Source organism: Capsicum annuum, chromosome 1 (genome assembly GCF_002878395.1).
Source record: "Capsicum annuum cultivar UCD-10X-F1 chromosome 1, UCD10Xv1.1, whole genome shotgun sequence".
Lineage (NCBI taxonomy): Eukaryota > Viridiplantae > Streptophyta > Magnoliopsida > Solanales > Solanaceae > Capsicum > Capsicum annuum.
In genome coordinates, this window is record NC_061111.1 from 251,044,770 (window position 1) to 251,067,936 (window position 23,167).

General features: G+C 28.4%; 2 protein-coding genes across 2 annotated transcripts in view; both read left to right on the forward strand.

Moving 5' to 3' along the window:
- The window catches only part of LOC107850395 (probable methyltransferase PMT21), a 28,730-nt gene extending 19,932 nt beyond the window's left edge, over nt 1-8,798 (forward strand). The window contains exon 7 of the mRNA XM_047413347.1: nt 8,388-8,798. Within this exon, the coding sequence (XP_047269303.1) occupies nt 8,388-8,798 (411 nt within the window). The remainder of the gene's footprint in view (nt 1-8,387) is intronic.
- On the forward strand, nt 8,779-9,852 carry LOC107857384 (probable methyltransferase PMT20). The gene is made up of 2 exons (XM_047401557.1): nt 8,779-8,901; nt 9,211-9,852. Exons 1-2 carry the CDS (start codon nt 8,801-8,803, stop codon nt 9,425-9,427), a joined length of 318 nt encoding a protein of 105 aa, XP_047257513.1. The 5' UTR covers nt 8,779-8,800; the 3' UTR covers nt 9,428-9,852.
- The last annotated feature ends 13,315 nt before the right edge of the window (nt 9,853-23,167 follow it).

Here is a 23,167-nt window from a genome sequence, read left to right on the forward strand (position 1 = left end):
CTGGAGCATACAACACGATACTTTGATATTAATCGGAGTTTACATGAATCTCAATGACTATGAACAAGAATCAACGGTTAATAAAGTAACTAATTATAGAATACACGTAATTTCACAACAACATTTCATATACACGCAAGAACCATTTCTTGAGTTGGCTCCTCCAACAAGATTTGTTCTTGTCCTGCGAATTCGAACTCCAAACTTTAAATTAAGGGTAGGTATTAGAACAATCACACTAAAATCTATGTTGATAGGAGCGAACATAGAAAACGCCAGTGTGTTCATCCGAATTCATTCGATAAAAAATTATATAGTATATATGATAACTTTTTAAAAATTTTATGTATGTATAATTTTTGAATCCTCCGATATAATTAGATGTTAGCTCATTGATTTAGCGGGTTCAATATCTATTTTAAGGTTTCAAGTTTAAATTTTAAGCATTATATTTTTATATTTGGATTTTTTTTTTTTTGAAATTCCTGAATCCACGACTAATGTTTATACGAGTGGCATTTATATTTCCAATAATATGTTTTGTGACCTAAATTGATTACATTACATGCATGTACTGTTCGTTGATACATATGGTATCAATATATTCCCATTTATCACTATTTATTAATATTAATGTAATTCATGATAAATGTGTTTGTTGAAAATTAATTTTGGTCAAATATTATATTAAAGAACAGCTATGAAAAAATCATAAATTTTTAATAGTACGTGTACCAAAAAAATGGTAGCTGTTATTATTATTTTTATTTCACCTGCCAAACAAGCCCTTACGTTGTTGGAGATTAAAGTGATTGTAGCATACAATGTTTTAAGTCTATTGGTTTCAATTTAAAAAGTAGTTTAGTGTATTAAAACTTCCATTATATATGAGATTAAAAAAATCAAATCACAATGATCTATTATACCGATAATCAAATTACAAAGATCTATTATATGAATAGTTCAACCACAAAGATTTATTATATGAATAGTCAAATTACAAAGATCTATTATATGAATAATCGAACCACAAAAATATATTATATGAATAGTTAAACTATAAAGATTTATTATATAAATAATCGAACCACAAAAATTTATTATACTTAATATTTACATAAAACAATTTACTCCAACAGAAGCTTGTTATATTCACATGGGTTGGCACATTTTCTACATTGAGAAAAAATTGCTAAAATAAGAAAGAAGCAAAGAAACATTTAAAAGGACAAAAAAGAGAAAGGACAAATATAAAAATTTAAAAAAAAAAAAAAAAAAAGCTTCTTCTTCCTTATCTTTAATGGCAAATAATATAAATTCTGCCGATTTGAAATTTAATTATTAAAATTTTAATATTTTATGTAATTATTGAAAATTATAATTTTGAGTCTATTGAAATATATAATTAACATTCAATTCATTCAATAAAGATATATTTTTTTATATAAAGATAATTAGCTTTCGATATATTTATTTTTTATTTTGGATCTGTTGAGAAACATAATTAATCTAGAGAAGATATATTTTCTCCTTTGTAAAGATACGTAATTAGATTTCGAGATATTTTTTTGATTTTGAATCCATCGAGATACATAATTAGCTCCTGATACATTCAACAAGGATACATAATTAGTTGCAGTTTTTGTAATTACTTTATAAGGATAGGAATTTATATAAACATGATAGTTAAAGGTGTATACGTTTATGTTATTTTTTTTTCTTCAATTACTATAGTAACACTTATTAGAGTTGTGGTATTGGAACAAGTAATTTTAACATAAAATAATATATACGCCCTTCGTTTCAAAATAGTTGATCCTTGTTGACTTGACACTCTTCTTAAGAAAAATATTTATCAGAGATTTATTTTACCAAATTTACCTTATTAATTAGGTTTTAAAAATACAAATTGATTATATACATTTTGTTTAATAAATTAATAATAGATTTCGTAGTGAAAGAACATAATAAAATTCTCTTTAATTTGAAAAAATGGAGAGAGCAGATTTTTGAGTACCAAAGCTAAGCATTAGTTTTACCCTATTTCACATTTATCCTTACGAATTACTCCATCCTTTTATTTTACTTAGTCTTATTTTTAAATATGTTTGTTTTAAATTAGTTCTATATTTTTATAAATTAAGAGTATTTTATTATTTCTTTCCCATAATACTCTCATTATTAAATAATTAAAGAAAATACTAGTTGGATTTAGAGTTTTATAATACTCTCATTATTAAATAATTAAAGAAAATACTAGTTGGATTTAGAGTTTTAAGAAGTCATTAGTAGAATTAATTTTATAAAATATTTTCTCCGTTTGATTTTACTTGTCACATTTTAAGTTGGCACATCAATTAAGAAAAATAATTAATGACTCTTTACCATAGTACCCTTATTAAATGATGTTTACATTATATTTTGAAATTAATCTAAAAAAAAAGCAATTAATGCTAAATGTAAATAGAGAAAAAAGAAGTTGTCTTCTCTTAATATGTCAAAAATAATAAGTAAAAATAAAAATTCAATTAGAAAATTAATAACTAATAAAAGCAAATGGAAAAAAATACTGTACTTCTAATTAATATTTTTTTAATAAGCGTGTCAAATTAAAAAAAGTCGAAGTAAAATGAAACTGAGGAGTAATACTTAAATTTGAGAGCCAACAAAGTAAATTGGCAAAGAAGAATAATTTGTTTTGAATAAAACAATGAATTGGTCTTAAGTTGAAGACTTCTTTTCTTGTGCACTCAACTTTGTTAATGTCAATCACTCCTTTGATTAACAAACTATTTTAGGGAAAATGGATAAATATATCCCTCAACGATAAATAGTATATATATATTCTCCGTCATATTTTGGGTACACATATGTTCTTACCATTAATGAAATAGTATATATATACCCCTCACACTAACGATAGAGACATATGTGTACCCCAAAGTATGACAGGGATATATACGTATTATTTATCATAGTTTGGGGGTATATTTATCCCTTTTTTATTTACATTTTTTTATCTCAAATAATTAATCTAAACCCACTACCCGACCCAATAAACTCATCGAATCCAATTTCAAACTAACTCGATCTGACCTTTATTTTTTTGTTCCAAACCCGATACTTCCTTTGTTTTTCTCTTAAACATGAACACCAATAATCAAATTGTAGTGATTGATCGCTGCTACTAGTTGGTGTTTACTAGTTGGATGGAGTGAAGATTAGGTCATAGGTGACCGAGGCTAGAGGTGCGATGACAGTTCGACGGTGGAGTATTTCCGCTTCGACGGAGACGGTAGCTATGTAGTGTTGACCGATGGTGGGAAATATTTTTTCGAAAGAATTTTACTGAAAATTGAAACGTGAGGGGTTCGATCTATTTGGTACTATTTTTTAGGTGTTACGGGTTAATGGTTTTTTTTTTAAAAAATTGATAGTAGTAAGTGTTATTATATTGTGTGTGTAAATTGTTGTAGAGATGAAAAAAATGTGTTTGTTAGATAGGCATCTCTTTGATTTTATTTGGAATCGGATAGAGGGTTTGAATTAATTATTTGAGATAAAAAAAATTAAAGCAGAAAAAGGACAAATATATCCCCGAAATATGATAAATGATACGTATATACCCTTCATCATACTTTGGGTACACATATACTCCTACCGTTAGCACGAGGGGCATATACGTACCAGTTTATTAACGATAGGTGAATATGTGTACCCAAAATATGATGAAGGATAAATACGTACCATTTATCATAATTCAATGATATATGTGTCTCTTTTCTGTTTCATTTAATACTAAAAGATAGAAAAATTGAGTAAAAGAAAAAAGCAAGACCAACAAAGTGTATGTGTTTGGTTAGGATAAAAAAAAATATTCCACTTTTCTCATCTTTAATTGTTTTTTCAACAAAAACAAATTCCTAAAAATAAGATTTTCACGCCTCCCAAACATCCAGACCACCACCCTAACCCAAGATACTAATCTCCCTACCAAAGATTTGTTTATATTCAGGGCTTGAACTCGTGACCTTTCAGTTAAGAAAGGAGCAGCCTCATCCACCGCACTACATTATTTGGTAATGACCATCACCCTAACAAAGATTAATAAGGTATGAAATATGTTTATATACAGATGATTTTGGGACGATATTTTATGATTACTTGTAGATAAAAATCATTTCAAAATCAAGAATTATATTTTTTAGTTTAATACTAGTTTAGTGTACGTGCTTTGCACTTATTTTCAATATAAATCAATAATAAATATATTAAAATTTTTTAAAAAAAAGTATACGTAAAAATGTATTCCTCTTTAACCCAACAAAAAAGGGTTGTTTTCCAATTTTATTGACGTTCAACCCAAACAAAAAATATAAAGTAGAAGTGTGTGTTTATATAGAACTCTAATAATTTGGGTCAATGATTTATTAAACACCACTAAAGAAGAAAAAGAAAAAATTCAAAAATAAATAAAATACTTACTCCGCTTCAAAATAATTGGCATATTTTATTTTCTGAGACCCATTTTAAGTAATTTTTAAAGTTAAATTAGATTAAATTAATTCATTATCTTAAGATAAAAATTTGAATGATAAAAACTATATGAAAAATTATAAATCGCAATTTCTCTTTTTTCAATATGATTAAAAAGTACATTTTAAAATGTTGGTCAAATATTTTATCGTTTGACTTTAAAAAAGAAATATGCCAATTATTTTGAGATACAAAGAGTAATATTTATACATTAAAGTCCTAAGCAATATAGTATTGTGTTATTATTAAGAATTCGAATTGTGGTAGATGTACGAAAAAACTTTAGATATTAAAAATAATTGAATGATATAATAAATAACAATTTTGTCTATTACTTTGGTAAAATGAATATACACAAACTTTATCCCTACCTTAAGAGTTATATTCATGAGTAGGTTTTTCACCAATACAAAAGAAATCTTGACCAATTCCATTAACTACAATGCATAATATTATGTAGATAATCCAACTTTCCAAAACAAAAAGTAAAAATAAAAATCATAAATTGTGTTAAATTGGTAGAAGTTATACCTCAAATTAGTTATAATTTCTATGAACCTAATCTTTTATGGTCCAAGCTGATTTTCTGTTGATATCAAGGTCTTTCACAGGGAGAATGGTGTGCGTCCTCACTTAACTTTATGTGTTTTGCATATTGCATGTTAGGCATATAACATGATGCATTCTTGTGAGGTTACAAATCCTACGAAATGAGAAAAGGTTAAAATTAAAATAGTTACTTAAAATTTTAAGTTCGTCCACATTCTTGTAGGTGAAGTTACAAATCGTCGCAAACATAAATTATGAAAATTCAAGAATATGAATCAGTATAAAATAAAATTAAAGAATATGAATAAGATAAAATTCAAGAATATGAATCAGTATAAAATAAAATTAAAGAATATGAATAAGTGTAATCTTAAATTAAGGAAACAATTCAAAAATCACACAAAATAAATAGAAAAAATCAGAACAACACTTAAAATCAATAGACTTAAATTGAAGATATAAGTGTGCCTAGCAAAGAAAAACTATAATATAATAAAGAAGCATAATATTTAATATGATTTGGTCAAGTGACCTATATATTGAAAAAACTAATATTAAAAATACAAAATTTATTGAGAGAATAATCTCTAATACACAAATCTTTTAATAACTATATTGTTTGTAGAAGAAACGAATTCAATTTATAGAAAACCAAATTATTACTTCAAGAAAAAGATTAATTAAGTAGAGAAGAGATCTTTTCGATCAAGGAAACCTTTTCTATCAATTTTTTATCTTTAATTATTCAAATTTAAAAGAATTAATTTTTGACAAATTTTCATTGACAATAAGGTAAAATTTTCATTGCCCGTAAACCTAAATAAACAGAGATTTGTGCCGTATATTCGTGTTGGTTCAAATTAAATAAGTAAATAATTAATATTGAGTAGGATTGTAGGACTAATATATTGGGGATTTGGGGTTAATTAGGATTTAGATGTTGGTTTTTGGGTAGAATTAGGATTAATTAAGGGTTTTGTCATATATTTAGAAATTTTATTTTTATTATATTTATTATAGTTAATATTTAATTATTATAATATTTGAGTAAAAAATTTGAAAAGACGATTTTGTCTAAAGATTAGACTTTTAATTAAGGGCAAAAATTTCAAATCACTTTTCTAATAGTCTTCACACTTTTAATATATTATATAGATTATATATATTGATATAGATTATAGATATAGATATGGATTATAAATATTGATATAGATTATAGATTATAGATATAAATTATAGATTAATTGAAATTGGCAATTCTCATTTCGTGATCTGACTTATATTCTTCATGTAACATTCACACCAAATGACTCTAAATAAAAGAAATACTTATTTAAAAAAAAAAAAATAAACTTTTCATGCCAAATAAACCCAAAAGCTAAACTTAAACATAAGATTTGTAAAGTAGAAAATAGTAAGTATTAGGATGAATAATTGTATTTAGACATAAGAAACAATTTTTTTCATGCTGTTAATTACCACTTGCTTATAAAAAGGGTTGAATATGCTTTAATTCACCCAAAGTGGTAACAAGGAATTATTATTTTTAGATTGTTTGTTGAGATCGAATCGGCAGCGCACACCTCAGGACTAGGAGGTACGTAGATAAAAAGAAGAGATCGATCGATAGCCATGGTGGTGATAGATGGGAAATCGATTGGGCAGTTGCCGTCTAATTACGAGAATTGGTCATCCACTGTAATCTTCTTTATAGAAGATGAAGATGAAGATTCTGTCCATGTCCATGCCTTGGCTAAGGATACTCTACTGCTTTTAGATTCAACAACAATTATTACTACTTCATTGTCTCCTACCAATAACGGCCCTCGTTTCTTAAAACGAAATGTACTTTGTTGGTTACACCGAATTAGATGATGATGATGATGGTTGTTTATTTTATCCTCTCGAAATCAAAGTTTATGATATTCCCAAGAGGAAAGGAATGGACAACATGATCCCAAAGTTGAAAGCTCCCCTCTGTGTGTTACCCACTCGTCTTCTTCATTGATCACTGTCTTTATGTGATCTCTTTTGATAATCCCCATGCATGGCTGAAAGCCACACTTTGAGATGCTGAATATGAGTACTCATCTTTCTAAAGGATGCTGAATTTTTGCTAACCATTCGTGATTTGGAGCCCGTCCCCGACAAGAAATTTGATGAAGGAACAATAATATCTGAGGTTGACGTAACAAATATTGTTCACCAAGATGTTCTTAATGATGAATATCCTCTTTACTCTCTTCGTTATCTAGGAAAGAAGGGCTCATGCCAAAGGTTTTTTGTGATCGGAGCTAGCCTCCTTTAGAGGGTTCGGCAAAACCCTCCTTCGACGGAAAAATATACTATTTATATATGATTAAAATTATTTTTTATGTGGTTGTAGTAGGTGTTGAACCCCCTTCGACTAAGTTTTCTTTGAATATTGAACCCCTCAGTTGAAATCCTGGCTCCGCCTCTGTTAATAGTGGCTATCATCTACTCTTCCAGGTGTTGGGTTCATAGAAGTGTGAGTGAAAAATGGAGCACACACTAAGATATTAAAGACTAAAGGTTCTTAGCCAAATGTCACAATTGACTCAAATAAATTTATTGATATTTAATGAATTAAAGGTTCTTAGCCAATTCATGTCTACGTTTTATTTTAGTGTTCGGATTCCATATCCCCGTGGAAGTTAAACTGAGAGATAACTGAGCTCTAACTCATGGAAGCAGTCCTTGTCTCTTATTCACAATCAAATCAAAGAAATGCCTAATTCCATATGGACTGAGTTCGGTAGGTTATCTGCTTAGTTAGAATGTGTATTCTATCTTAATTTTGCATCGCGTGGCTTTTCCAATTAGTAAAATAGGGATGTAATGCAAGCAAAATTCACCTTCTGCGCCTAGTGCATAGACAAAGCAAGCTAGATATTAGCGGTGATGGTTATACTAATTCCACCTCGTTATTGTTTGGTGGAGTTTACCTTCTTGAGGTACATCGCATACTCCGTCCTGGTGGGTTTTGGGTCCTCTCTGGCCCTCCAGTGAACTATCAACGTGGTTGGAGAGGATGGAATACCACCATAGAGGAGCAAAAATCAGATTACGATAAGTTGCAAGAACTGCTAACTTCAATGTGCTTCAAATTATTCAACAAGAAGGACGACATAGCTGTGTGGCAGAAGTTGTCCGACAATAGCTGCTATAAGAAGCTCGATAATCCCGACAGCTATCCTTCAAAATGTGATGACGGTACTGAACCTGATTCAGCGTGGTACACCCCTCTTCGGCCTTGTGTGGTTGTGCCAAATCCAGCTGCCAAGAAACTTAAGTTGGATGCCCTCCCAAAGTGGCCAGAAAGATTGCACGTTGCTCCGGAACGCATTTCTGATCTTCGCGGAGGTAGTGCTGGTGCCTTCAAGCATGACGACGGTAAATGGAAGGCCCGGATGAAGCACTACAAGAAGTTGCTCCCTGCAATTGGTACTGACAAGATCAGAAATGTAATGGATATGAACACCTTGTATGGCGGTTTTGCTGCTGCTGTGATTGATGATCCGTTATGGGTTATGAATGTGGTTTCATCTTACGCTCCAAATACACTTCCCGTGGTCTTATCGGAACACTTCATGACTGGTAATTACGATTTATATGCAAAAAAAAACTCACGCCTCAACTACTGTCATCACTCTTTTTGGTTGTGCTCGGTGATGTCTTCGCTTAATTGTTAAAAATGTTATGTTTGTTGTTCTATAGGTGTGAGGCTTTCTCTACATATCCGCGGACATACGATCTCCTGCATGTCGATGGCCTCTTCTCTGCGGAAAGTCATAGGTAAAAGCATTTGCACCTCACGTTCACGTCGCTTCGTGGCTTAATTGCATTTTATCGTTCATCATTCACCCTTAATCCGCAATGCATGACGGAGCTAGAGGGTCGGCTACGGGTTTGGTTGAACTTAGCATCTTTGGTTCATATCCTGTATTTGTCTTAAAATCCGTTGAATATGTACGCATTATTAATTTAGAACTTCAAATCCCGACTCCGTCTCTTTTGAGCTCCGACTAAAGGCTAAGCATCTACTTTTAAGTTAACCAACTTGTTTTTTTCCCCTTCCTGACATCCGTTACGCGTATCGTGCAGATGTGAAATGAAGTATGTTTTGCTAGAAATGGATCGTATTTTACGACCCCTCGGGTACGCTATAATCCGAGAATCCAGCTATTTCGTTGACGCTATTGCTACGATGGCTAAGGGAACGAGATGGAGCTGTCGTAAGGAAGAAACGGAATACGGCGTAGACAAGGAGAAGCTATTGATTTGCCAGAAGAAGCTATGGTATTCAAAGCAAAGTTCATGATGAACTTTTAACATCAATATACCATAACAAAAGATACCAAGCATCATAGAAGATAAGTAAGTCTACACAGCTCAAGCATATATATATATGTATGTATGTATTTGTTCAAACAAATCATCGAAAGTTGAAATTTTGAATCGACGAATCAATAGCCAAAAAATAACCATGCTAATATTATGATGGTTCTATCACACAATGTATTCTTTGTAACGCTCGGAGCTTTTGCTTTGTGAGCTAAGCTGGCTCTCGGAGATTTCTCGATTATTTAAAACGGAGCGTTGTGCTCTTGGAGTGTATCCTATTTGTATCTTTTTTTGGAAGACATTGTAGCTCCTTATGTATCTAGTTAGATTTGTTGTTCCTTTGGAAATTCTTCAATTTGGGTGTAATAATTAAAGCCCAATTTTTGTTCTCATTGTGCATTTGTGCTTCTATATAGCTCATGAAAAGTTGTAGCCAAATGATATATGTATCTTACATGATGTTCTATTTTTCTTGAATGTTCGATATATGGTTAGGTCCTCCCAAGGTAGGGGTACGATCTACGTATACTATCCTTTCTGGACTCCACTTGTTACGCTGGGTATGCTGTTATTGACATATGGTTAGGTGCAGGTTCGGTGCCACCTTTGGACAAGGGGGTTCATCTAAACCCCACGTCGGTGGAAAATTATACCATTATGCATGGTTTAAATTATTTTTTATGCATCTATAGTAGATGTTGAATCTCCTTCGGCTAATTCATATGTTCACTTCTGAACCTTTTAGTGAAAATTCTGGCTCTGTCACTGGTTAGATGTGTATGACCTTCAATTGATTAGAATGTGCATTTTTGATCATTATGCTTGTAAATATTCCCAAACTAATGAATTATTAACGGTTAAATCATTTAATTATTCATGTGTTACGTTAAATTTGTGTTGTTACTCTATATTTTGTGGATAACTAGTTTTAAAATAGTCTAAATATAAGATATATATATATATATATATATCACATAAATGATATTAAAGGTTAGTGTTTAGTCAAACATTACTAGAATGAAAGCTAGAATTCATAACAATCAATAGACAGAACTGACAATCAATAGATCAAATATAGGAAAAAAAAAAAACATAAATCTCGACATTTTGCAGATTCTAATTTTGGGACTGTCAAAATATATAATTAGCTTCCGATATATCCAACGAAATATTTTTTTTCCATTATAAAGATACATAATTAGTTCTTGATATATTGTTTCTGATTTGGGGTCTGTCGAGATACATAATACATTCACTGAACTTATATTTTTTTCTTTGTAAAGATACATAAATAGCTCTCTGTACATTTTTTGCGATTTTGGATTTGTCAAGATACATAATTAGCCTCCGATACATCCAACAAATATACATAATTAGTTGAATTTTTTGTAATTACTTTGTAAGGGTGGGAATTTATATAAATATGATAAGTTAAGGTGTATGTTTATGTTATTTTTTCTAAAATACACTCCCTCCATTCATCCATTCTTTAAGAAACTACTCATTCCTACAAAACAAAGAGTTTTTACTAACTTGTCCTTAATAAATACCTAGAAAAAGATGTAACTCGCTATTAATTTATTGATTTTATAAAACTCTTTTTATTTAAAAAAGGATAAACAACTTAGGAACGGAGGGAGTATCTTATTTTATCAATCACAATGCAATTTTTTGACTCACTCTTCAGCTCACGAAGAATATGATCCTAGATAGAAAAACATGGAGGTCGAGAAGTAGAATAAAAGGTTAGTAGGTAGCCGAGTAATTTCTTTCTTTCCTATGAGTAGGGGTGTACATAGGTCGGGTTGGTTCGATTTTTTATTAAAATATAACCAAATCAATAATATCGGTTTTCTAAATCTATAAATCAAATCAAACCAATATACAATCGATTTTTTTATTCCGACTTTAGTCGGATCTTTTTGGTTTTTCGGTTTTTTTGCAATTATAATGTGATTGAAGAAAAAATTAAATTGTTTTCACTAAAAAGATTAAAAAAAAAAATGGTGATAGAGTAGTTCCAATAAAAATTAAGTTGGCAAATTACTAAGTGGTCTAAACTACTATCTCTCAAAGTAATATTATGTGGATACCCAAATAATTCAATTTCTAAGTCACTAGTCACAGTAGCTTGTCTGAAAGTTCACTTCACATAAAATGTGAGCTTACAAAAGAATGAAGAATTGGAGACAACTTATTAAAAACTTAACTCCATAAGTAATTAATTATAACATAATTCCATTAAAAAAAAAAAAGAAAAAAGAAACAAACTTAAATCACAACTTGAAAAAGTGAAGCAATTAAAGAGTTTTAGGTTTTTATATTAATATTGAGCTTTGTATTAATTTGTTATTAATTGAAAAATACTATAATTAAAGGTCCAAGAATATATATCTATTTTTTGAATATAAAAAAATAATAAAAGTAATTAGAAAGTAGATTATAAGTGATATTTTTTTACGTCTAAAAAATTAAAATTATATATGTATTACGTCGGTTCGGTTTGGGTTCGGTTTGATTTTATTTTTGCTATACCAAACCAAACCAAGAATGATGGTTTTTTTTTTTGCCAACACCAACCAAACCATAAGTCGATTTTTTTCCTCAGTTTAGTTTGATTCATCGATTCGCTTTGACTTAACGGTTCGATTTGTACATCCCTACCTATGAGGTTTATTTCTAGCTTAGAGCACCATGCTCCCTTATCTATTTATCAGTATCATCATTGTTATTGTATTATTGTCTTATTCTTCGATTGTATTATTACTATTTATTGTTTTTACTTGAGTTATTTTATTGGTGGTAAGTACTTTCATTTTCTACAATATTTACAGCATAATTTTTACACTTGTATTTGTCTTGCTTCTTCTCAAAATGTTTTTCTTGAGGTGAAGGTTTATCGAAAATATTTTTTCTATTTCACACTCATCGATATTTTTATGAGTTTGACCAATATACCCTTGCCTATGTAGGTGAGCCATCCTATTCTCTCCACTTTTTGAGTAATTGTTGAATTAGTTTGAACTTTGACATGACAAGATTGATGATTATATACAAGGTGTTTAACATATTGATGTTGACAAATGAGAGTTGCTTTAGTTGTTTGATATTTTGAGTAATGTGAAAGTGAAGTAAGAATGTTTACTACTCTTTTTGTCCGGGTCGCCATTAATTTAATCAGACACGGAGTTTAAAAAATAAATAATAACTTTGTAAAATTTGTAAAATTATATCTCTTAAAATCACTTTAAGGTTTATTTTTTAGTTATTTTTTTTTTCTTATCAAGTGAGATCCAATAAAAATAAAATAAAAATAATGTCATTAAACAGTTGTCAAATAAGAAAAAATGATATTTTTTTGAATGAATAAAAAAAATGGCAATGCATAAAATGAAACGGAGAAAGTAGTATTTCCTCCGTCCCATTTTACCCGTCTCAAATTTCCTAATTTGATGTCTCAATTTACTTGTTCTTTTTTACTTATCAAAACAAGACAATTTTTTTTTCACTATACCCTTAGTATAATTGATTCTCCTTATTATTAGCATTCTTGAAAAATGTTGTAAAGAGGAGTACCATTAAGAGTACACCATTAAGAATATAAATGGTGCTTTGGTATTAGCCATCCATCAATATTGAAACTAACAATAAGACACAATTAAGAGGGGCAAGTGGTAAAGTTACATTATTAATCATTATTTTCTTAATAGTTATGTCATTCCAATTTGGGATGGGTAAAATGGGACGGAGGGAGTATTTTATCTTGCTAAGATAGAATAGGAAACAAAAATCAACTTTGAGATAATTTATTGGCCAAAAAATGTAAGCCACCAAACCCTTAAACAAGTATAAAAGAGTGGTAAATAACATAAATCTCGATAGATTAGAGTTTAATATAGAAAATTTAAATATTTTGTATAATTATTGAAATTTTTTCTATTTTAGAACTGTCGAGATATATAATTAGCTCCTGATACATTCAATGAAGATACACTATTTTTCTTTGTAAAGATACATAATTAGCTCTCGATACATTTTTTTTAATGTTGGATCTGTCGAGATCATAATACATCCAATGAAAATATATTTTTTCTTGTAAACAAACATAATTAGCTTTCAATACATCTTTTTTGATTTTGAGTCTATTGAGATACATAATTAGCTCCTCAATACATCCAAGGAAGATAGATAATTAATTGAGATTTTTGTAATTACTTTATAATGGAGGAATTTGTGTAAATATGGTAAGTTAAAATGTATATTTATGTTATTTCTTCAAAAAACAAAGGACTTGATATTTTTTCTTTTCGCCTGATGTTTGATATCTGCTTTGAAATCTCAGCTAGTTTGAACAGTAGAAGTAACCTAAATAATAATTCATCCAACCACTTAAACTAAATAATTTGTGAATGTATAATTTATTTACAATATCTTTATAACTGTATAATATTGTATACAACAACAACAATAAACCCAGTGTGTTCCCACAAAGTGGGGTGTGGGGAGGGTAAAATATACGCAGTCCTTACCGCTACCTCCAAAGAAGTAGAGAAGTTGTTTCCGATAAATATTGTATAATATTGTATCTTACATTAAAATAGTTGATGAGTGTAATTATAGGTTTAATCTATGTATAATACATGTATAATCGTGTAACAGTGTATAATTTGTGTATAATTTTTAGGAATAGTAAATATTAGATTTGGTGGGCTATATTTGTGTAATGATCTCATTCGATTTTGCACTGTGTAAGACAATAAAAGAAGAAACGCTTCTTACTAGGAGTTTTTCTCTTCTCGTGACTCAAATTGGAGATTTCTGATTAAGAGTGAAGAAATCTTATCTGTCCCACCATGATCTTTGTAATGCAAAAGGACCATAGAATATGTACCATTAAAAACAAAAAAGAAAAAAATTACATCATACCTCAACTTAATTTATCATTACCACTTAAAATCTCAACCCTTTTAAATAATTACATAAATTTCTCATCTTACTTAAAAGTTCGGATACATCACTGAAGAAAGTGATGTATTCGTGTAAAATTAAATGATGTATTTCAAAGAATGTAATGTATTTGTATAGAATTAAGTGATTTATTCGGAAGAATATGATGTATTCATGTAAAATTAAATGATATATCTGAAAAAATATGATGTATCCGTGTAGACTAAATCAGGAATCTCCTCCATGGAACATATTGTATGATTTGATTTTGAATTAATAGACTCATGAATTTGTCTTTCAAGTTATGTTACATCAAGCTTCAGAACATATGTATTGTGAAAATGTGATCGATCTTATACAACATAAAATTCTTCACTTTCTTCTCTCATTTCAACGAAAGATTTACCTAATTAAATCGTGTATCTCATCTTTGAAAAGTTACCAACCTAAAAGTCTGTTAATCCTATTTACCCACCGTGCTCTTTGTCAAAGGCATCGCATATACCTCCCCCTTATACGGATTCATTATCTTTATTGAACTTTATTTCACCATCGTACTAAAATACATATATTTATTGTTTGTTTTGGCCTAATAGGTATTTTTCTTTTTTTTTTTTAATAACCATAATATATGTGTCAGTCACTCGATTAATTCTATGAAATATTTATCATCTTTCATTAGAAACAAATATCAAATAAATTTATTAATCAAGATTAAGATGAATGAAAAGTTATTTTTCATATAACATTATATCAAGCTTCGAAAATATGCATATGCATACCCTAAAAATTGGAGCTACATGTAATACAGACACACACTACTAATTAAAGAGAAATTATAAATGAAACTAGGAAAAGAGAAAAAGACTTTTTATATTCGTTGGATAATCTTGGGAATTGTGTTTAAAAAACAAAACCAAGAAAAGAGAAAAAAGACACTTTTGATATTCCTTGGATTATCTTTAAGATTTGTGTTGCAAGAAACAGCTTATGGTAAGAAATAAGTACTTTTTATTTTTTTGTGATTTCATAATTTAACTATTAATTGTTCTTTTACTTATCTAAATTATCATTTTATTTATATTAAAAACATTTTTAATATTGAGTTTATTACATGTATATTCTCAATCGATAACAAGTATTCATGTGTAGCCTAACTCAACATCAAAATATGTTTTACTGTTGAGAAAAGTATTTAATACTTCCTCTGTCTTATTTTACTCATCTTAATTTGACATTACATATTAATTAAGAAAAATAATTAATAATATGATTATTTTATCATAATATCCTTATTAATGATGTTTATATTTTAATTTGAAGAAAAAATAATTAATACTAAAAATAGAAAATAAACAAAAAATTATTTTATCTTGATTAATGAAAAATGAGAAATTAAATTAGAAAATTTGGGACGAATAAAATGGGACAGAGGGAGTAGTTAATAAATAAAACTCGAAAATAGATGATATTATTGATAGACAAATAAAATATAGTAATATATAGGTCTGGAAACTCACAAAATGTGATTGAGAATCATGAAGTTTCAGGTTTAAATTTTAGTAGGAATGAAAATATTAGGTAATTTTTTCCTCTATATCCTAATATTGATGGATAAAGTTATCTGATACTTATAGCTAGTGAAAAATAACCGATACCATTAAAAAAATATTAATTAGGGATTTATTTTACCAAATTAGACTTATTAATTATGCTTTGAAAATACAAATTGAAGTAAATATACCTTATTTAGTCATTTAACGTGAAGAATAGTATTGAAAAAATATAATAAAATTCTCTTGATTTTATCAAATAAACAACTAAATTAAAATAAATATTAAAAAAAATGACCAACTAAAATAAAACAAATAAAGTACTTCATAATAATAAGATACACGCAAATCAACCAAAACAGTAATTTTTTTTAAAAGAAAGTGGCAAGTGTTATCTATATCTAGAATCTTTTTCTATCATGTTACACTAGTTGTTTTAAACTTATACACCTCACAATCCACCCATCAATTTGCCAATATGCCAACTACTATCCACAATGTGCCACCTATTTTCTGATGTAAAAGTCTAATGAGATAACATATGGTATCAATTGTTCTTCGTATATCTCATTTAAGGTTCGATATTTATATTAAAACTCAAACAAAATTTAAATTTATTTAATTATTTAATGCAACAAAAATCTCCTTTATTACAATAAAAATAAAAAATGGGTACTCCTACTGCAATCTGCATGCTAAAAATGAAAATTGTTGCTAGTCAAAGTAAGGAACTTTAATTTCTTACTGAAGCATACATTACGATACTTAGATATTAATTGGAGTTTACATGAATCTCAATGATAATGAACAAAAATCGATAGTTAATAAAGAAAGTAAATATAGAATACACATAATTTCACAACAGAATTTCATATACACCTAAGACCCATTTCTTGAGGTGGCTCCCCCAACAAGATCTTTTCTTGTCCCACGAATTCGAACTCCAAACTTTAAATTGAGGGTAGATATTAGAACAATAGCACTAAAATCTATGTTGATAGGAGCGAACCTAGAAAATGCAAGGGTGTTCATCCGAATTTATTTAATAAAAAATTATATAATATATACGATAATTTTTAAACATTTTATCTATATATACTTTTTGGATCCTCTGATTATAAAATTAGAGATTAGCTCGGTGATTGAGCAGGTTTGATATCTATTTTAAAATTTCAAGCTTAAATTTTAAGCATCATATTTTTATTTTTAATTTCTTTTTGTGAAAATTCTGAATCCACGACTAATATTGATATGAGTGGTATTTATATTTCCAATTATATGTTTTGTGACCTAACTTGATTACACTACATGTACTATTCGTTGATACATGCGGTATTAATATATTCCCATTTATCACTATTTATTAATGTAATTCATGATAAATGTGTTTGTTGATAACTAATTTTGGTCAAAAATTATATTATAGATTATTCATGGTATTTTGAAAGGAACAATTGTGAAAAAATCATAAACTTTTAATAGTACATGTATCAAAAAAAAAATGATAGGATAAATGAGATTTCTATGCTCTTAATAGAGATTTTGAAATTCTGAAAATGAAGAAATATTTATGATTGAAAGTGCGTCGCTTAAGCACTATACTTCATGAATCTGTATTAATCGAACAATAAATTCAGAATACAAAATGGTTAAACCAAAACTATAGGATTTGTTTACATTGGATATATGTGATTAATACACACATATATATGCATTTATATAAACATTTTAGTGCTCATTTACTATGCGGGGTCAAATAAATAAGAATATTTTATGAGATTAGTTATTTCAGTTTCATTATGAAATAGCTAACTTCGCTATTTTAAAATATTTTATGAGATTATTATTTTTATTCTACTAATCAAATATCAAATAAAATAATTCCACATTTTATTTCATTATTATTCTTTTGTTTCACTATTATTATTTTTATTTGACCAACCAAATAAGCCCTTAAATTGTTGGAGATTAAAGTGATGGCAGACATTGAGTCTATTGGTTTCAATTAAAATAATAATTTAATATATTAAAACTCTCATTATATATGAAATTAAGAAATAATTGAATCACAAAAATTTATTATTACATCCAACATAAATTGGTTTCAAATAAGACAATTCACTCCAACAGAAACTTTTATACTCACATGGGTTGACACCTTTTCTTCATTGAGAAAAAAAAGCTAAAAAAAGAATGAAGCAAAGAAACATCTAAAAAGACAAAAAAGAGAAATGACAAATATAAAAATTTAAAAATATTACTTTTTTTTTTTAACGACAAACATCATAAATTCTAATATTTGAAGATTAATTATAAAAAAATTTATTATTTTATATAATTATAAAATTTTTAATTTTGATCTATAAAGATACATAATTAGCTCTCAATACATTCAATGTAGGTACATTTTTTCATTTTTAAAGATATATAATTAGCTTTCGATATATTTTTTTCAATTTTTAATCTGTTGAGATACATAATACATTCAACGAAAATATATTTTTTCCTTTATAAAGATACAAAATTAGCTCCCTGATATATCTTTTTTAATTTTGAGTCCATCGAGATATATAATTAGCTCCCGATAGATCCAACGAAGATACATAATAATTGAGATTTTTATAATTACTTTTAAAGATAAAATTTATGTAAGTATGATAAGTTAACGCGTATATTTATATTATTTTTTCTTTCTTTTAATTACTATATTAACACTTATTAGAGTTGTGGTATTGGAACAAGTAGTTTTAACATAAAATAGTATATACACCTTTCATTTTAAAATAGTTGGCCTTGTTGACTTGACACTCTTCTTAAGAAAGTATTTATCAGGGATTTATTTTATCAAATTTATTATATTAATTATATTTTGAAAATATAAATTGAGTATATATATTTTGTTTAGTAAATTAATGGTAGGTTTCGTATTGAAATAGCATAATAAAATTCTCTTAATTTTATAAAAGATACAATTAAATTAAAATAAATATTTTTAGAAAGAAAGTCAATTAAAACAAAACAGAGAGAGCAGATTTTTGAGTACCAAAGCTAAGCATTAGTTTTACTAAGGGTGTACAAACCGAACCATTAAGTTAAACCGAATCAACGAATCAAACCAAACCGAGGAAAAAAATCGACTTATGGTTTAGTTTGATTGGTTTGGTGTTGGCAAAAAAAAACGACCATTCTTGGTTTGGTTTGGTATTAGCAAAAAACAAAATCAAACCGAACCGACATAATACATATATAATTTTAATTTTTTATACATTAAAAAATATTACTTATAATCTACTTTCTTATTACTTTTATTATTTTTTTATACTCAATATATAAATATATATTCTTAGGCCTTTAATTATAATATTTGTCTATTAGTAACAAATTAATACAAACCAATCTTATTAATATAAAAACTTAAAACTCTCAATTGTTTCACTTTACATTTTACTTTTCAAGTTATCAGAGAGTTTTCATTATTTCCTCATCTTACTTTTCTCATTCTACTCATTCGTCAAGTTGTGATTTAGGTTTGTTTTTCTTCTTTCACTTTTTTTATAGAATTATGTTATAGTTAATTACTTTATGGAGTTAGGTTTTTAATAAGTTGTCTTCAATTCTTCATTCTTTTGTATGCTCACATTTTATGTGAAGGGAACTTTCAGACAAGCTACTGTGACTAGTGATTTAGAAATTGAACCACTGGGTATCCACATAATATTACTTTGAGAAATAATAGTTTAGACGTCTTAGTAATTTGTCAACTTAATTTTAATTGGAACTACTCAATGACCATTTTTTTTTAATCTTTTTAGTGAAAATATTTAATTTTTTCTTCAATCACATTATAATTATAAAAAAACCGAAAAAACTAAAAAAAATCGACTAAAATCAAAATAAAAAAAACGATTGTATATTAGTTTGATTTGGTTTATAGATTTAGAAAACCAACATTAATAGTTTGATTATATTTTAATAAAAAACCGAACCAACCCAACTTATGCACGCCCCTACTTAAAAGCATCCAACTTTTAATCAACACATCTTTACGATTCTTTTTTTTTTTCTTCAAATTTGAACCAAATATAGCCCAAATTTCAAAGATAAGTGATATATTTGGTTGATTAATCCTCTCTTCAGCAAAGTGGTGAAGAAGATAAGATACTTGAAAGCATCCAACTTATCAACACATCTTTGCGGTTCAAATTTGAACCAAATATTACCAATCGGGGTTTGCCATGTTTTCATAATGTACACTGTTGTATGGTACAGTATAGTACACAATAAACTGTATCGTTCACTATTATTTAATAATAATTTTTTATTTGATTTGACAGTATGATATAGTATCGTAACTGTTAAATTTATTAAAATGCCCTTAATTGTTATATAACTGTTAATAAAATAATTTTCTTCCTACTAATTTATATATCATAAATTATGTCATAATAAATATATTAAGTTATTAAATTCATGTAAATTTTAACAAAGTCAATAAAAGAGTAGATTAAAATAAATATAACCAGATTCATTTTTTTTAATAATAAATTTCATTTCTTTTTGGTGTTTTGAGACATGACACCAACGACAAATACAAAATTTGAATACATCTTTTGTGTATGCTATGTGTGTGTTCGGTATGAAATAAAAAAAATACTTTTTAGAAAATACAAGTTTCTTACTATTGGACAATAAAATTTTCGAGGCCGAAAATAAATAATCGAGACAAAAAAATACTGCAACAATAATTTATTGATTTCAATGCGAGTGTTACAGTCCCTATGAATCCTAGAATTTGTTGGACAATAAAATTTCCAAGGCCGAAAATAAATAATCGAGACAAGAAAAATATTGCAACAATAATTTATTGATTTCAATGCGAGTGTTACAATCTCTATGAATCCTCTGATTCCCCTTTTCAAATATAAATTCAAGGGTTTAAAGCTTGATCTTGAATTTAAACTTGATTTGATGGACTTGAGAGACTTGATCTTGACTTGTGCTTGAATTCAAGGGCTTTGGAGCTTGTTCTTGAATATTGTGGCTCTGATCTTGAATCTTAATGAACTTGATTTGAATGCTTGAACTTTTTAGAGAAATTGCAGTGTTTGATCCACGGGCTTTCTCTTGCTACTTGATAGAGTTCTGGGGATCCCTTTTCTGAATTATGAGACCCTTATTTATAGTTGTGGAAAGAGAAGAGTCATAATGAAGATGAACTTTCTTTGACCAATCAAATTCAAGCGATGTGGCGCCTTTTTTGGGATTTTGATGTCACTAGGTCTGCTGTATCATTTTGACATGTGACATAGTCCTATTGACTCTTTCAATTGACTTGGCATGCCACATCACTTGACACGTGGCATTTATTTAGGCCTGTAGAATATGACAATATCTTGGGCTTACCAAAGTGGGCTCATCATTTGTAGCCCAAATCAATGGGCTAGCCCAATTAAAAAAAATATATACTTTAATTAAATTCATATATGTTTGGACTTAAATAATTAATCCGTAATATTTATTTGGGACTAATATATTTTGAATTTAATATAATCCGAATTTTGTATGGATTTAAATCTTCGAAATTGCATCGCCCACAAATGCCCCCTACTTCAAGACTTGTCGAGACATTTAATATTTTGGAGACTAGCCTTGAAGTATGATTATTTAAACATGTTTCCTTCGTGCTTCAATGATTTTCATAGATATGAATATCCCATAAAAATTAAAGGCGAACCATATTGATATTGCATTTCAAAACTCTCTTATTATTATTTTTTTTCACGAATCTCTATACTTAAGACCCATTGGTGAGGCATGATATCCAATTTCAAACAAATTTTGGAAGACTTTTTCATCGCCTTACTTAATCAGGAATAAGACTCTTCCGATTTGAACTTAGATTGGAGAAATAAAGAACCTCCAATTTGAATTTGTTTGGGAGAAGGAAACAACCTCCAATTTGAATTTTGTATGAGAGAAAAAAATCAACTTTCAATTTGAATTTGTATGAGAGAAGAAAATAACCTCCAATTTGATTTTGTATGGGAGAAGAAAACAATCTCCAATTTGACTTTGTATGGGAGAAGGAAATAACCTCTAATTTGAATTTGTATGGGAGAAGGAAACAATCTCCAATTTGAATTTGGAGATAGAAGTTATTCCAATTTGGACTTATATTGGAGAAGGAAACATCAATCCTACAAATCTATAAAAGGAGGTAGTTTCCCCACTTTCTCAATATCAATTTTGGAATTTTCAAGCCATCAACAATATTGAGGTAATTTCTTTCCCTCCTACTTTTCTCTTATTTTTATCACTTTTTTTCAGCACAACATATTTGTGGTAGAAAATTTATATCTAATTCTAGAAATATCAACATCATGAACCATTTGATATTCCAAAAACTAGACTTCGATATCTATAACATAGACAAAATTCAGCTTCAAATTCCTTCAATATAATTCTCGATAATTTTTTGAAGTTAGTCCTGAATTTTATCATGCTGAAAATTTCAGATCTGCGCGTCTTTACTAAAACTTTCATATCTTGAAGTAAGAAGGATGAAATCACAAGCCGCTTGATTCTTGTGAAACTAGACACAAAGATCTATAACATATCCAAAATTCATAATTTAATACAATTGAGATATTTTCAGATTTTATCCCGAAATTAACATTGAGTTTTGATGCATCAACAATTTCAGATTTACGCGACATGACCAAAAAAATTATATCTCAATGTGGAAGTATCAAAATTATGATCCGCTTGATCCTATAGATTTCGAAAACATATATAACATATTCAAAATTTAAATTTTAACACTTTTTGGATTATTCTAGATGATTTTTTGAAGTCGATCTTATATGCTGTTTGACAGAGGATTCCAGATTTTCATCACCTCACCAAATAATTTATTTCTTGATGTGGGACCATCACCACCAAAGGGCGTTTTGATTGCCTCAAACTAGATTTTGAGGGCTTTATTCTCATCAAGGCATCTAGTATCAATCCAAGTTGGTGATATATAATTTTCAAAATCGCAACGCTCAGACAGGTAACATCCTTTCTATTTGTGTTTTTACTTTCTTAAATGCAACAATCGGCTTAAGGTACGAGAGTTTAACTTCGCCTTCGTACACCTTAAGACCGACCAATTTGGCTTCAAGATGGTGACTATGCAATAATCGGCTTAGGGTGCGAGAGTTTAACTTCGCCTC